The 12,559-nt window shown below is 46.5% G+C and overlaps 1 protein-coding gene across 3 annotated transcripts in view; it reads left to right on the top strand.

Moving 5' to 3' along the window:
* Positions 1-12,559, top strand: part of TTYH3 (tweety family member 3) — a 74,105-nt gene that overhangs the window by 53,663 nt on the left and 7,883 nt on the right. The window contains exons 8-14 of one of the 3 annotated variants that reach the window (XM_021539680.3): positions 2,396-2,451; positions 3,698-3,790; positions 3,910-4,002; positions 4,739-4,875; positions 6,230-6,406; positions 7,274-7,349; positions 9,426-9,527. In XM_021539680.3, the coding sequence (XP_021395355.1) occupies positions 2,396-2,451; positions 3,698-3,790; positions 3,910-4,002; positions 4,739-4,875; positions 6,230-6,406; positions 7,274-7,349; positions 9,426-9,506 (713 nt within the window). In that variant the 3' untranslated portion in view covers positions 9,507-9,527. The remainder of the gene's footprint in view (positions 1-2,395; positions 2,452-3,697; positions 3,791-3,909; positions 4,003-4,738; positions 4,876-6,229; positions 6,407-7,273; positions 7,350-9,425; positions 9,528-12,559) is intronic. The other 2 variants (XM_021539682.3, XM_021539683.3) reach the window with 2 other exon arrangements.

Raw genomic sequence — 12,559 nt, 5'->3', positions numbered from 1 at the left:
GGTAAAATGAACACTGCTAAGAGAATGTTCAATTAGAGATGAAGAAGAGCTGGGAAAAGCTGTTCTAGGTGTGAGGATTTTTTTTGGAGGTAGGATCTTTTTTTCTCATTGCTCTCTACAGACCTCACTGCCTTTTGGCAGGTGCATAATACCATTTTTGCATTTTGGCTGGGCTTTGAAGTGAGTAGTAGGTCTCCATGGTTGCAGAAGCAGTAAGTGGTTCTAGCAGCTGAAGCTGTCTTTAGTAGGAAGCTCTTCTTTCCTTTCTAGGAAAAACAGATTTTGCAAAAATAAAGCATTTTAGGTGGTTCCCTTCCTTGCCTTCTTCTCCCACAATGCCTGTGCACCAGCAGTGAGTCAGGAGGATTGCTGCTAGCAACAGCAGGCAAGGGCAGCTACAGATGTGACCCTGCCTAACCCTTCTGCTATGAGCTAGATTGCCTAAAGGCCAGCTTCAAAGCTCAGATCACCCTTTAGGAATTTTCCTTGAGAGGAAAATGCACCAGAAAGATAATTATAGAAAGAAATTGCCTGGGGCTGTTAGCAAAGTGCAAAGGATGGATTAGTGTAGCTGCTTTCTGGTGAGAAATATGAGATTTGCTGATGTACAGGATGGCCTCCACCAGGTTTAAAACAGGTGAGGGTTCCTCCTGCTCCTTCCTCTTTTCCTGGTGGCATGGAGGCAGGGGACATGGTCCTCTTAATTTCCAGGCTGTGCAGTACAGGATCACCTGAAGGCAGCTTCTCTGCCTGTTGTAGCCATAGATTTAAAGCTCCACAGCTCAGGTTCAGTGCAGGGCAAAGCTGCTCCTGATGGCTGTGCCATTTTGGGAAGCATGTTTTATGTAGAGTGTCACACTTGTCAGCAGCAAAGCCAGTGCTACCACAGTGAATCCTTGTTGATCCTGCCTGCCAGGGTGAAGCAAGGCAAGCATTTATTTCACTGTACTGCTTTTTGCTTCACTTGTAACCAGCAATCTTTATCCTGAGCTTACAAGCTGCAAACTATGGTATCAGGAGCTCTCATCTCTCATCTGCCCACCAGGGACAATCCAGAAGGCCCTCAAGAAACATTTCTAGAGCTCTGCATTAGCAGTAAGTCATGCAACTTATTGCACTTAAAAAGGCGACATAAACTCGATTCCACTGTGGGAGCTTAGGAGAAACTTGTAGCGGTTTGTTGGTTTAAAATAAACAGGTGACAAGATCACAGCTCCTTTGGGGGTCACCATGTGTGATGCTGTGGGTTGCTGTTGCTGTTCTCTCAGTGCAGGTGTGTTTTAATCCATTTTCACACAGCCATTGTGTGTGATTGATGAGCCAGGGAGGAGCAGCCCTTTCCTTGGCTCAGTGCTTGTGGACAGTCACTGCTGTGGTCTGCCCAAAGTGAGGCACAAAGCAGCTCCTGCTGCCCTCCTGTCTGCCCAGAATTTGCTAATTGCTGTTTAGAGGCTTGGCTGGGGAGGTGTAAGTTGTCCCAGAGAAAGGGTCGGTGGGGGGAGATGGAGCAGCTGGCAGGAGCTGCCCCAGAGCAGGCTAATGAATTATAAATAACAGCTGTCAGCCTGCATTGCCAGCACACAGGGGCTGACAGGCTGTGCTGTAGCACTCGGTCTCCAGCGTGCTGCCTTGCCAAAAGGTGCATTCAATATTTATGGGAAGCGTGGCAGAGTCAGGATGCAGGCAGGTCTGCTTCCTTCACAGCTCTGCTTGCTTCTGGTTGTGCCTTTTTACTGATTTCTGAGTTGGGGCTCATCAGACTAGCTGTGCAGCCTGGAATATGCATTACTGAAAGTCACAGACAGGAGATTAAAAAGAACTGAGGAAAAGATGCTGGTGGAGGGGGAATGCAGAGGGTTTGTGTGTTTTAGAGCTTTTGTAGTCTTTACCATGCCAACATCACCCTTGATTTTGCTGAGCTGGCATGCTCATATTCATTTGAAGAGGAACTGTAAATGTTTGAGGAATAATCTAAAGGTATTTGGATGATCAAGTCTTTCAGAGCTTCCTTCCTTGATAACCTTATTGAGGATGGCAGGGGAAAGCCTGGTATTTGCAATTTGTGTGTGCTGGCAGTTGCTGTAGTGTTGCAGAGGGCTCATAAGGGAACCAGGCTGGTTTGACTGAAGAGGAGCACAGCTGTGTCTTCAAGCCTGGAAACAAATGATGTTGTTAGCAGAGCACAGTAACAGTCTTACCTGGAAGTTCATGAGTGTATCTTTGCTGTACTGTAGTTGAACTTGCCCTAGACTGATGTCTTGGGTTTATGTGATGGATGGTGCCAAGGTCTGAATGAAGCTTTCTCAGTGTTCCATCTAACTTTAAGGGGAGCAGAGCCATACTGCAAAGCTGGGGTGATGTGTCTGGCCTGACTTTCTTCTCTTGTGTCTTACAGAGACTCTCCGCTATTACATGACCTGTAGTGCTGGGTACCCCAACCCTTTCCAGCAGGTGAGTGAAGCACCCCAACTCCTTCCACCCCTGGGTCTCCTCCCCCTGCAAGGTGCAGGTGAAGTGCTCTTGGTGCAGCATGCAGCCACTCACAGGGTGTTTGCTTTAGGGAGCACTCTGGCTCTTGGTAAAGCCTTGGCAGCTGCTTCCCAGCTGTGCAGGAGGTGGCACTGTGGTTTAGTGAGGAGTTTAACTTCATCACCACCTGCACAAGCCCAGGACACCCCCTAGAAGGGCTTGTGTGTACTGTGGTGAGGACCATGGCTTTGTCTGTTTACAAGGCTCTTGTAAAGAGCAGCAATGTGGAGACACAGTGCCACAATTAATGCCAGGTTGGCAATCTCTGTAATTCCTGCTTTGAATCTCTTCTTGAAGGTTCTTTTGGGTTAAACAGTGGTAACACTCCACTCCCAAAATGCAGCCACTTCTGTGGGTGAAGGAGTGCTTTCCACAGATGCCTCTTACAAATCTTTGAACATCCAAGGGATTTATCCTAAAGTATAAATGTGAGTCATTATTCTTTTGTGTGGAGGCAGAAGAACAGCACCTGGGCCCATTCCAAACTTTGTCGTGTGCATCAGAGGCCAGAATGGGCCCACACCACCCACCTTTTGGCAGACACCAGCTGCTTCACCATTTATATTTAAGATTTTTTTTAAAATCTTGTCTTCCTCTCTTTTAAAGGGTGGGGTAAGAACACTTGGGGCTGTGGTTTGATGCACCTCTGCCATCTGTTGCATTTCTGGTTGCTCTGTGTACTGCCTGACATGCCATTGCATGTGAAATGGTGCTTTAAAAGGATGTGAAGGCTGCATCCTAAAACAAACAACTTCCACTGTTAACATTATGTTTTTTTCATCCATCTGATTTAGTAAAAATCCAGCTGTGTTCTGTGGTGAGAACTTGAGTGCTTTGTGTCTTTTCTTTCTCCTTCCCTTCTGTCCTAGAGCCAGCCCCAGCTGTGTGTACATTTTTTGTGTATGTATTTTGTTCTTTGTGGGTTTGTGTTATTTGTATTTTTTTTTTCCTTTTGGTTCTTCCCTTCTTCTCTCTGTCTGTACTTCTTCCAGTTTGTTAAAGGTCAAACTTAACCCTATTGCAGCTGCACTCATGTCAATTGGGACAGCTTTAACTAGTACAGATGATACTTCAGTATTTGGGAAATAGGATTTCAGTCTTTTCCCAGGAGATCTGTTGGCCCATGTGGCCTGAACTGCTGAAACGTTGCATGTTTTGTGTTGAGCAGAAGCTGTCAGGAAGTCACAAGGCTTTGGTAGAAATGCAGGATGATGTGTTGGAACTGATGAAGTCAGCGAGCAAAGAGCACCCCACCTCCAAGGTAACTCTCCTCAAGTTTGCTCTCCCTGTTCTTTGGGGCTTCCCTCAGCTTTGTGCAGAACCCAGGAGCAGCTCCTGCCAAGCATCCCCTTGCCCTAATCACTGACCTGTTGTTTGCAGGAGTACCTTACTCGGATCCAGGAGGTTCTGAATTCAACAGAGATCAACTTGCAGCAGCTGACAGCTTTAGTGGACTGTCGGAGTCTGCACTTGGTGAGTTCTTGGTAACTGGGCTTCAGCTAAGAAAGAACAAAGGAAGTGTAGAGCCTGTATTAGTTTGGAGTTCCAAACCTCTGGTAAAAGTTTACAACAACTTTTTACTTATTGATTATAGCAGAAAGTGGAATGAGAATTTGGATCAAGTTAGCTTTGAGTTTAAAGATGAACATAGGAAGGTAGATAACATGCCTTCATACATCTACAAGCTGCAGCCAGAGGCCTTCAGGTTTGGGTTTTCTGTGTATGGCAAATAACTTTTTGCCTTTGCTGTGGAGTGCAGTGCCTCAGAGCACTTAGAACAGTGTAGCACAGCCTTGCTGTTGTCCTCACTGCCTCTCTGCAAGCAGAGACACACACAGTTCATACTTCTGTTCTTGGGCATGGGACACTGTGAGGGAGTTGGAAGGCTTAATGAAAAATGTTGTATCTTCAGTTGGGTGGATAAGTTTGCCTTGGCTGTTTTTTTTTTCCTCCTCTTAAAGTCTTTCTGTGGGTGGTTGAAAATATTTCTATGTCTAAATCCAAGCTGGTCTTTGTGAGGGGAAGCAAGGGTTAGATCATTTATGACAAGCACTTGAGTCCCTGAAATTAAAATAGAAATGTGCTCTAGAAAAGGGAGCATGATGTCTCTAAGTTGTTTCAGAGAGTATAGTCTGGAGAAGGGCTTTTGAGTAAGAGCTCCATGTTAACTCTGCAGTGATCAGGAAACTCTGCTCCTTTCTCTCTGCAGGATTACGTCCAGGCTCTGACAGGCTTCTGCTATGATGGAGTGGAAGGCCTCATCTACCTGGTTCTCTTCTCCTTTGTCACAGCCCTCATGTTCAGTTCCATTGTCTGCAGTGTCCCACACACTTGGCAGCAAAAGAGGTACAGAGAAGGTTTAGATCCTGTGGCACTGTAGAGCTCTTTCCCAGTGAAGACTGGCTATTGGATTTGTGCCCATGAGCATATGGAGTTCATTCCCACATGATCCCAGGGGTGTGAGGGATGAGGCTTTATAAGCACAGGTCTAACAGAAAAAAATATGGTTGTGTTTTGCTCTGGCTGTGGTTGATACTAACATCTGAGACTTATTGCACTGGAATACTCTGTGTGCAGAGTATTCAGTGCACTGTAGGGCTGTGAGTCAAGTCCATGAATGATTGTAACTGTAATATAGAGGTAAAGCTTGAACTATTGCTCTCTGTAAAGTCCTTGTTCTCTTACATTTTCTTGAGGCATTTGTTCTACTATTGTTCTACTATTTGTTCTACTATGTTCCCTCTTGCATTCCCTGGAGCAACCATTTGTCCCCCAGCCTCCCTGTGGGAAGTGGAGAGTGTCTTAGTTTATGGCCTGTAAGAGCCTGTGCAGGCTGCAATCCCTCGATCTTCAGTGCCACCGTGTGGTGCAGAAGCTGCAGGTGATGTTTGGGAGGTTCTAGTGATGTCCATGCTGTGTAGAACCTTTCACTAGCTTTAAGCACAGATTAAATATATTTCAGACCATGGTGCTCCACCCCCTAATTAGGGAGATGAAATAGTGTGTATTATGTAGGAGGGGCAAGAGAATACTATGGGAAGGCACAGGGAACCAGCTGGCAAACAGGGAACCAGCTGGCAAACAGTTCTGCTCTCCATTGATTTGAAATCCTGGCATTTTTGAGAAGATAAAACCTTTAGACACAAATTTTGCAGCTTAGTCTCTGGAATGACTTCTGTGATTTTGCTAGAAGCTGAAGCAGACCCTTTGCCACCAGAATGGGACTTCAGAGAAGTCTACAGAGGTTTATCCTTTAGAGCTCTTTGGATGTGTCTACAGGAAATGGAAGGACACAGTTTGCAGTTTTGAAGGATGTTTCTGTGGGGTGCATGGCACTAGATCCACACTGCCTCTCTTTTTTGTTATTTGTGAGGTTTTCTGGCACTGTACATTTTGGGATGTGTATCCATCCTCTGGCTGTGCAGCTGGGCAGTGCTGCATGCCGAGCCCTGAGTGAAGCCTGCAGGGAGGCTGGAGGGGATCACGCAGTGTGCACCTCCAGATGGGATCTGTGGGAGGTCTGAGTCACTGAGGTGTGGGCTGTGTTTCACACTGCCACCCTGAGGCATCCCAAACGGGTACCAACGTGGAGGATGTGGAAGATGACTGGGAGGTTCCTAGGATTACCATGGTTTCCTGCAAACCCCACGACGTGGGGTCACTGTAGGGTTCTAGGAGGAACTTTTTCTCCTTCTTGCAGAGGCTCAGATGATGATGGGGAAGAAGAATCAGCTGCTCAAGGGAGTAGACAGACACACGATAATCTGTACAGAGTGCACATGCCCAGCCTCTATAGCTGTGGGAGTAGTTATGGCAGTGAGACCAGCATCCCTGCAGCAGCACACACAGTCAGCAATGCTCCCGTCACGGAGTACATGTGAGTATCCCCAAGGAAGCTTCTCCACATGGCTTCCTTCTCACCTCTCTTGGCTCAAGTGCTGCCACGCTGGCACTTCTGTCCAGGTGGTAAAAAGCAGTGAAGGATTTTGTTTTCTGATTGGCATCTAATGGGAGAAGGTAATAGCTTGAAAGTGCTGCACTAGAAAGAGTTTTGTTAGACAGCATGCTCCAAAATGTGAACAGCTTTGTGCTCCAGGACTCAGGAAAATGTCTAAAGAAAAGAAGTAGGAAAGTCTGAGCTTCTTATTACACAGTGATTCTGATCACCAGAAGACTTAGTTCTTCACACAGAGCAGTCTTGCCAGAAGCCTCCCAAAAGACTGAGAGCCAGGAAAAAACATGTGGGCTCTCTCTTTCTACAGTATTTGCAATCACCTCTGACATCTGTTGGAGCTACCTAGTCCAGGTGGGAACTTCAAAGTTCCTAACCCTGATTACATTTGGACTATCATCAGGGCCCATCTTTTTTTGGGCTGCCACATCATTTTGTTTATCCCCTTAGACATTGTCCTCATTTTATCTCCATTTCTGCCACTTGGCAGTTCTGATGCTGCAGGGAGGCAGATTTTCACAAGGCCCTATTTTTAAATCACTTGATGTGATTCATTGTGGGCCCTTCTGAGTAAGAATGTAAAAACAGTGCTCAATCTGAGGGAAATTATGATCGTTTTATGCCCTTGTCTGGAAAAGGGGATCCACCTGGCCTGTAAGAAAAGCTTTGAAGGAGACTGAGCTGATACAGTCGTTCTGGGGGTGAGGATGCTCTGTCCTGTGTCCCCATCAGAGACCCTCCCCAGAGAAGCATGGCACGTGCCCCATTACCATGTGTGTCTTCCTTTCCTAGGAGCCAGAATGCAAATTTCCAGAACCCCCGTTGCGAGAATACCCCGCTCATTGGCCGGGAGTCCCCACCTCCCTCAGTAAGTCTCTCTTTTACTGCTCTTCTCTGCTTCAGCAACTTTGGGGAATACACGTTTGCCACTCCTGTGTACTCCCAAGGGAGCTGATTGTGCAGCCAAACACAGGATCTGGCCCATAAATGGCAGCAGCTTGAATAGACAAGCTATGTCTCACCTGCCATAGGGAATAAAACCCTGCTATGCTACTTTGGACATTGCACACAAAAAGACTAAATAAAACTCAGTCAATTAACACTGGTAATCCTATGGGGCCAGTCCTGCCACCACTGAAGTGCATGAGTATCTTGATGGGTGACTTCAGCAGGATGATTCACTTGCATGCAGTGTACTTGCTATCTGTGCCATTGGTTCCTCAAGTTTAAAAGAAACTTGTTCATACTGTAAATTCAGAGTTATTGCTGAACCTCTCTCCTTAATCTGCCCTAAAGAGATGGTAGGATGAAACCTGTATTATATTTTTTGTTGAGATTTTTTTTTTAAATCTTTCTTTCACAACTGTTTTACTTTCTTTGAAATCTATTTTTGTATTTATTTTCCTATGGAGGAAAAAAAGAAACTTTCATGGAAGGTTTTGGTATCTGGAGTGGCCTGATAGCCACTTCTGTATGCTGGATAAAACATGGGCTTGTCTTCATGTCTGGGTAAGAACTAAACGAATCTTGCCCTCCCTCACTGGATCCTGTAAACCTGATTTACAGCAGAACCTGGAGAACGTGCCATCCCAGTGTTCACTAATTTGGGGGTGTGATTACAGAGGATGAGTAGTAAAATGCCTGATGATCAACCAGTCTTCAGGTGTAGGTAAAGAAAATACACTCTGTGGTGCCTGGCTCAAACTGATGGGAAGGGGAGGAAGAGGAGGTTGGCGGATGAAGGAGTAGAAATTGTGGTGGAAATGAGGGGGTCACATTCATGGTTTCACTTCAAGAGGACCAGTTCATCTTGCTGTAGAGGAAGTGGGATTGTGCAGAGTTGATCCTTGTCTCTGTCCTTGGCCAGATGTCTTCCACCCTTCCCAAAGAGGTGGACGTTCCCCTTCCCCATTTCCTGCCCCGCGCTCTGGTCGCGTTATCCGCAGCGAGATGGGCTCAGCAGAATCCCTGACCTGCTGCACTGCTGCTCTTTCCTGGGGCAGAAGGGCACTGTCCCTCTGGTACTGCCAGGGCACATGTTCCTTCCATGTCCTGCCTCCCCTTGCCCTACAGCTCTTCTGCTTCAGAGAAAGCACATTCCCTTCCACGGGGCTGGAGTGAGGCAAGAAGTTCCCTGGTTTGTGTCAATACTGTGAGTGGGAGTCTGAGTCCTGCTGCCTTACGCTGGGGTTTGGGAGTAGATAAAGGGTTTTTTTCTTCAGAGTAACTTGAGTTGGCAGCCATCAGTGTGGGCTGTGGGGAAGTGCAGGAGCTGGGGAGGATGAGGGAGCAGCACTGCACCCATAGAAAAGGGAGCTTCTCCCCAGATGAGAGAGGGAACCAGGCTATAGGGTAAACGTGTTTCCTGGAGGGATGTAGTAGACAGGCAGTGGAGAGAAGGAAAATGCTTTCTATTCTCATATTGGCAGGCAACAGGGAAAGGCTTTTCTGGGATTTTTGTATTTGCAGCTCTCCGTAGCAGGTGGCTGAGACCATACTGAGGCAGAAGGAATGGTAACTTTTCATAGCAAATTGTCTGTGGGAGGAGAGAGACAAAAACGGAATACCAGTGCACACATCCCTGCCTCTTTTTGGGAGGGAGGAGAGGGAGATAACCATCCAAGTAGGTTATGTCCAGTGGACCCCAGTAGACAGAGCTGACCTGTTCCATTTAGCTTTCTGTGAACAGATGGTGAAAACTGACATGTGATGATCCTGCTGCATTGTTTGTCCGTTACTTTTCCTGGCTTTTTTGTTCGTTTGTTTGTGTTTTTCCTTCTCTCATTCCTTCTGATTTCTCCTTCTTGCCACAGGGATATTCCCTTAGGGTTGTAGAGCCCACCTTGTCGCTGACACACACCACGGTTTCACTTGCTTGCACTGTGTTTTTCATGCACGTTGAGGCTGCACTCTCTTTTTCTCTCTCTTTCTTGCGTCATCACAGTTGTATTTGGCTGCCATGGACAGTAGCAGCCATATGAGCTGGCAGCTTAAGCCCTCGGACAGTGCACGGACATACTGGTAACAGCGCCCGCAAATGGAACAGGTACTGCAAAAAAAGGTCCTTCTTGCTCAACCCTTCTCCACTCCCAACCACTCCCTTCATCCCTGCACTCTTTATCCCAGGCCAGTGCCTTTTATTTCTTCACATTCCTTCCCTCTGCACCTCCCACCCCATTCCCTCCTGCCAAAGGTGAAATTGAAAATCCGTTTTGCCTCTGGTGCAGTCTCAAGGAGCAGGATCGACCTTCTAGAGGCTTCTGGTGCACTTTGTGAGGGTTACAGGTGCCCGTGCCTCACAAAAGCCACCTCACAGCAGCTTCAGCTTGGATTCCACACTTCAGAACAGCTTGAACACCAAGTGCTGAGTGCTGCTCAAATGTAGGAATAACCTTGCACTTCAAAAGCAACATAGAAGTTCTCCCATCACAAGAAGCCATTCTCTAGAAGTAAAGAGAACCAATCTAGCAGCACTTCAGTCAGGAACGGTTGTCTTAATTCAGCTTTTGGCTCTCTTTGAGCCCTGCTGCTGTTCTGCTCGTCCTCAGTAGTCATAACACCCAAAACCATCGATACCTGCCTGCCACAAGCTTTTAGCACATTTGTAGGATTTCTAATTTTAAACTGTCCAGGAGAGTTACTTAATTGCCTGTCAGATCTGTGTGCAGCTTTTCCTTTTATCCTTACATTTAAGGTCAGACAGGAGCAATTTTTTTTTAAAAAAAGCTTCCCTAAGGGTCCGGATATAATCACTAAGATCTGTTTCATTCTGTTTCAAGACCTTTTACTGTTTTGTTTGTTCTCTGTGTGTCCAAATCATCCCACCCGTGTCCTACAGACTCTGTGAGCAGGGCCCTCCTAGTACCATTTCACTGTCTGCATTCCTCATGGGCTGCAGTTGCTCAAGTTCTCGTAGACAGACAATGTTTCCTCCCTTGTGGCAAAGCCACCTGCCCACAGAAAGAGGAGGTGGTCTGCATTCTGGGGGGTTGTTAGCTTGGTTAAATACAGGGTATGGTTAGGGACAGTGCTCCTTCAAGGGAACCACAACCAGTGCCAGGAGGGTGCTGGTTCCGGTGGGAGCAGGGAGCCTGTTGCTTTTGGCTCGTGCAGTCATATCTTGCATTTTCTTCCCAGAAATACATGTCCATAAAGCTGCTGCTGTTCTTTCTTCTCTGCTTCCTCTTGTTGGCACTTCTCTCAGCCTTGCACTGGATTCCTTTCTGTTCTGTTGGTGCTTGGTCTGCATCCCTGCTGCTCCTTGCCTGCCTGCCTGCCTGCCTGGGGACTGCTGGGAGGGGGCTGGATCAGGTGTCTTGATGCCTCTGCCTTGGTGCATGAATGCAAACAACCTTGCCTGAAGCATGGTGCCAGCACCCTTGAAAGGCTCACAGCTTTCTTCAGTCTTAAGTCTTGCTAAGATTGCTCCTGGGCCTCAGCTTGTGGTGGGTTTTCTGCTTTGTTGTTCCTGTAGGTGGTATTGTAGCAATGTTAGATGGATTGTTCCATGAAGTAAAATATTGGTGAGGGTGGGGAAATTCTAGGAGCTTCATTCTAGACTTGAAATCCCTGGGCTGGAACATGACCTGATCCCAGTCTGCACTGTCTTCTGTTTATCTATGGTCCCACCCGAGCTTAATGTGGCTGTCTGAAGGGCCATGGAAAAGGCACTGCATTCTTTCCAGGGCCTTAAAAACAAACAAAACCAACAGAGGCTCTGTTCTCTTGACTTGAAAGACTTAAGTCCCTTTGAATTAAGAACCCACTGGCTAGAATTAGCTGTTTCCCTGCATCTTGTACCTCCCATACATAATAACACCAAACCCTCTGTGTTTACTGTGCTCTAGCTGTTTGAGATCAACCTTTCAGAACTTGAATCCAGAAGCTTTGGTCTTTATTGCATTACCTGAACAGCTCTGGCAGAAAATCAAAGTCAGGGTAGCTCAAGAGAAATTCACGTGGGTTTTTAACCACAAATAGTAAATGGTTTGTACTCAGTCATGGTTTCATATAGTAAGTGATCTTTCAGCATAGCTTAGTTAGCTTTGAAGTACTCATGGATTTCATAGGAGTCAGTAGAATTTACGGCCTCTAAAACTAACTGATTATTCCTTAAAATGATGGGTTTTTTGCAACCAATGATTCCTTTGTGCCCAGGCTATGTGTGTTAAGTGCCTAACTAGTATGTGCTGGCAAACCACACCTATGAAAGTTTATACCCTCAACAAGGCTGAATGTGAAGGCAGAGACTTTTATTTTCTTTGGAGAAATACAAAAATAACCCTGTGTGCGATCAGCTGTGTTTGTTGGAGCTGGCTGGTAAGTGACTGAGAGGTGCTGTGTTGAACAGCACAGGCAACCAGCAGGAATGGTAACAAGAACTCTTTCAGGTGCCCTTCTTGGGGAAGCTGAGAGTGAGGTGGAGTTATGGGGTGAAACTTGTCCTCTGTGCTGTTTCTGAAAGGGTAAATGAGGGTGTATAGGCACATGGGTACTTCCAGTGAGTGTGCTGGAAGAATGACTGAATTGTGAGTGTTCTTTAACCTTCTATGAAAGCTCCTCTTTAAAGGAAACTAAATGCAACTGTGAACCTGACAGCTGTGGGCCTCAGAGTGGAGTCCAAGCCCTCCTTGGTCTGAATTGTGCTCAGGCTTTCTGTCTTTAGAATCACTTTTTAAAGGAGTTTAAAACATAGTGATTTTTTAAAAAGCAACTGAAGACTTAATTACTTTAACTCTGGATGATATAGTCTGATTTTGTATCCAAAAGTGGTGTCTGCTGATAAATCTTCATCTGCTGGCCTGTCCAGATGTTGGGACCTGTGTGTTCCACAGCATCTTTCCTCTGCTTCCCAGCAGAGGATGCAGAGAAGGAATGAGGAAGGGCTGCAGCATGTGGAGAAAGCACTTGTACCTGGAGGGTTTTGCTGTGGCTGAGACCCAGAGCACGCTGGTAGAGCTGTGCTGTGAGAGGTGCACAGTGGAGTGTTGGCTCTCTACTGCCAGGTTTCTGTCATACTTACCATGGTCCTTAAAAACACACATAACAGAAGGAGGAACTGGTTCAGTTGAACTGGGA

Source organism: Lonchura striata, chromosome 16 (assembly GCF_046129695.1).
Source record: "Lonchura striata isolate bLonStr1 chromosome 16, bLonStr1.mat, whole genome shotgun sequence".
Lineage (NCBI taxonomy): Eukaryota > Metazoa > Chordata > Aves > Passeriformes > Estrildidae > Lonchura > Lonchura striata.
Note: the sequence above shows the minus strand (reverse complement) of the source record. Positions and strands in the feature narration are given on the sequence as shown.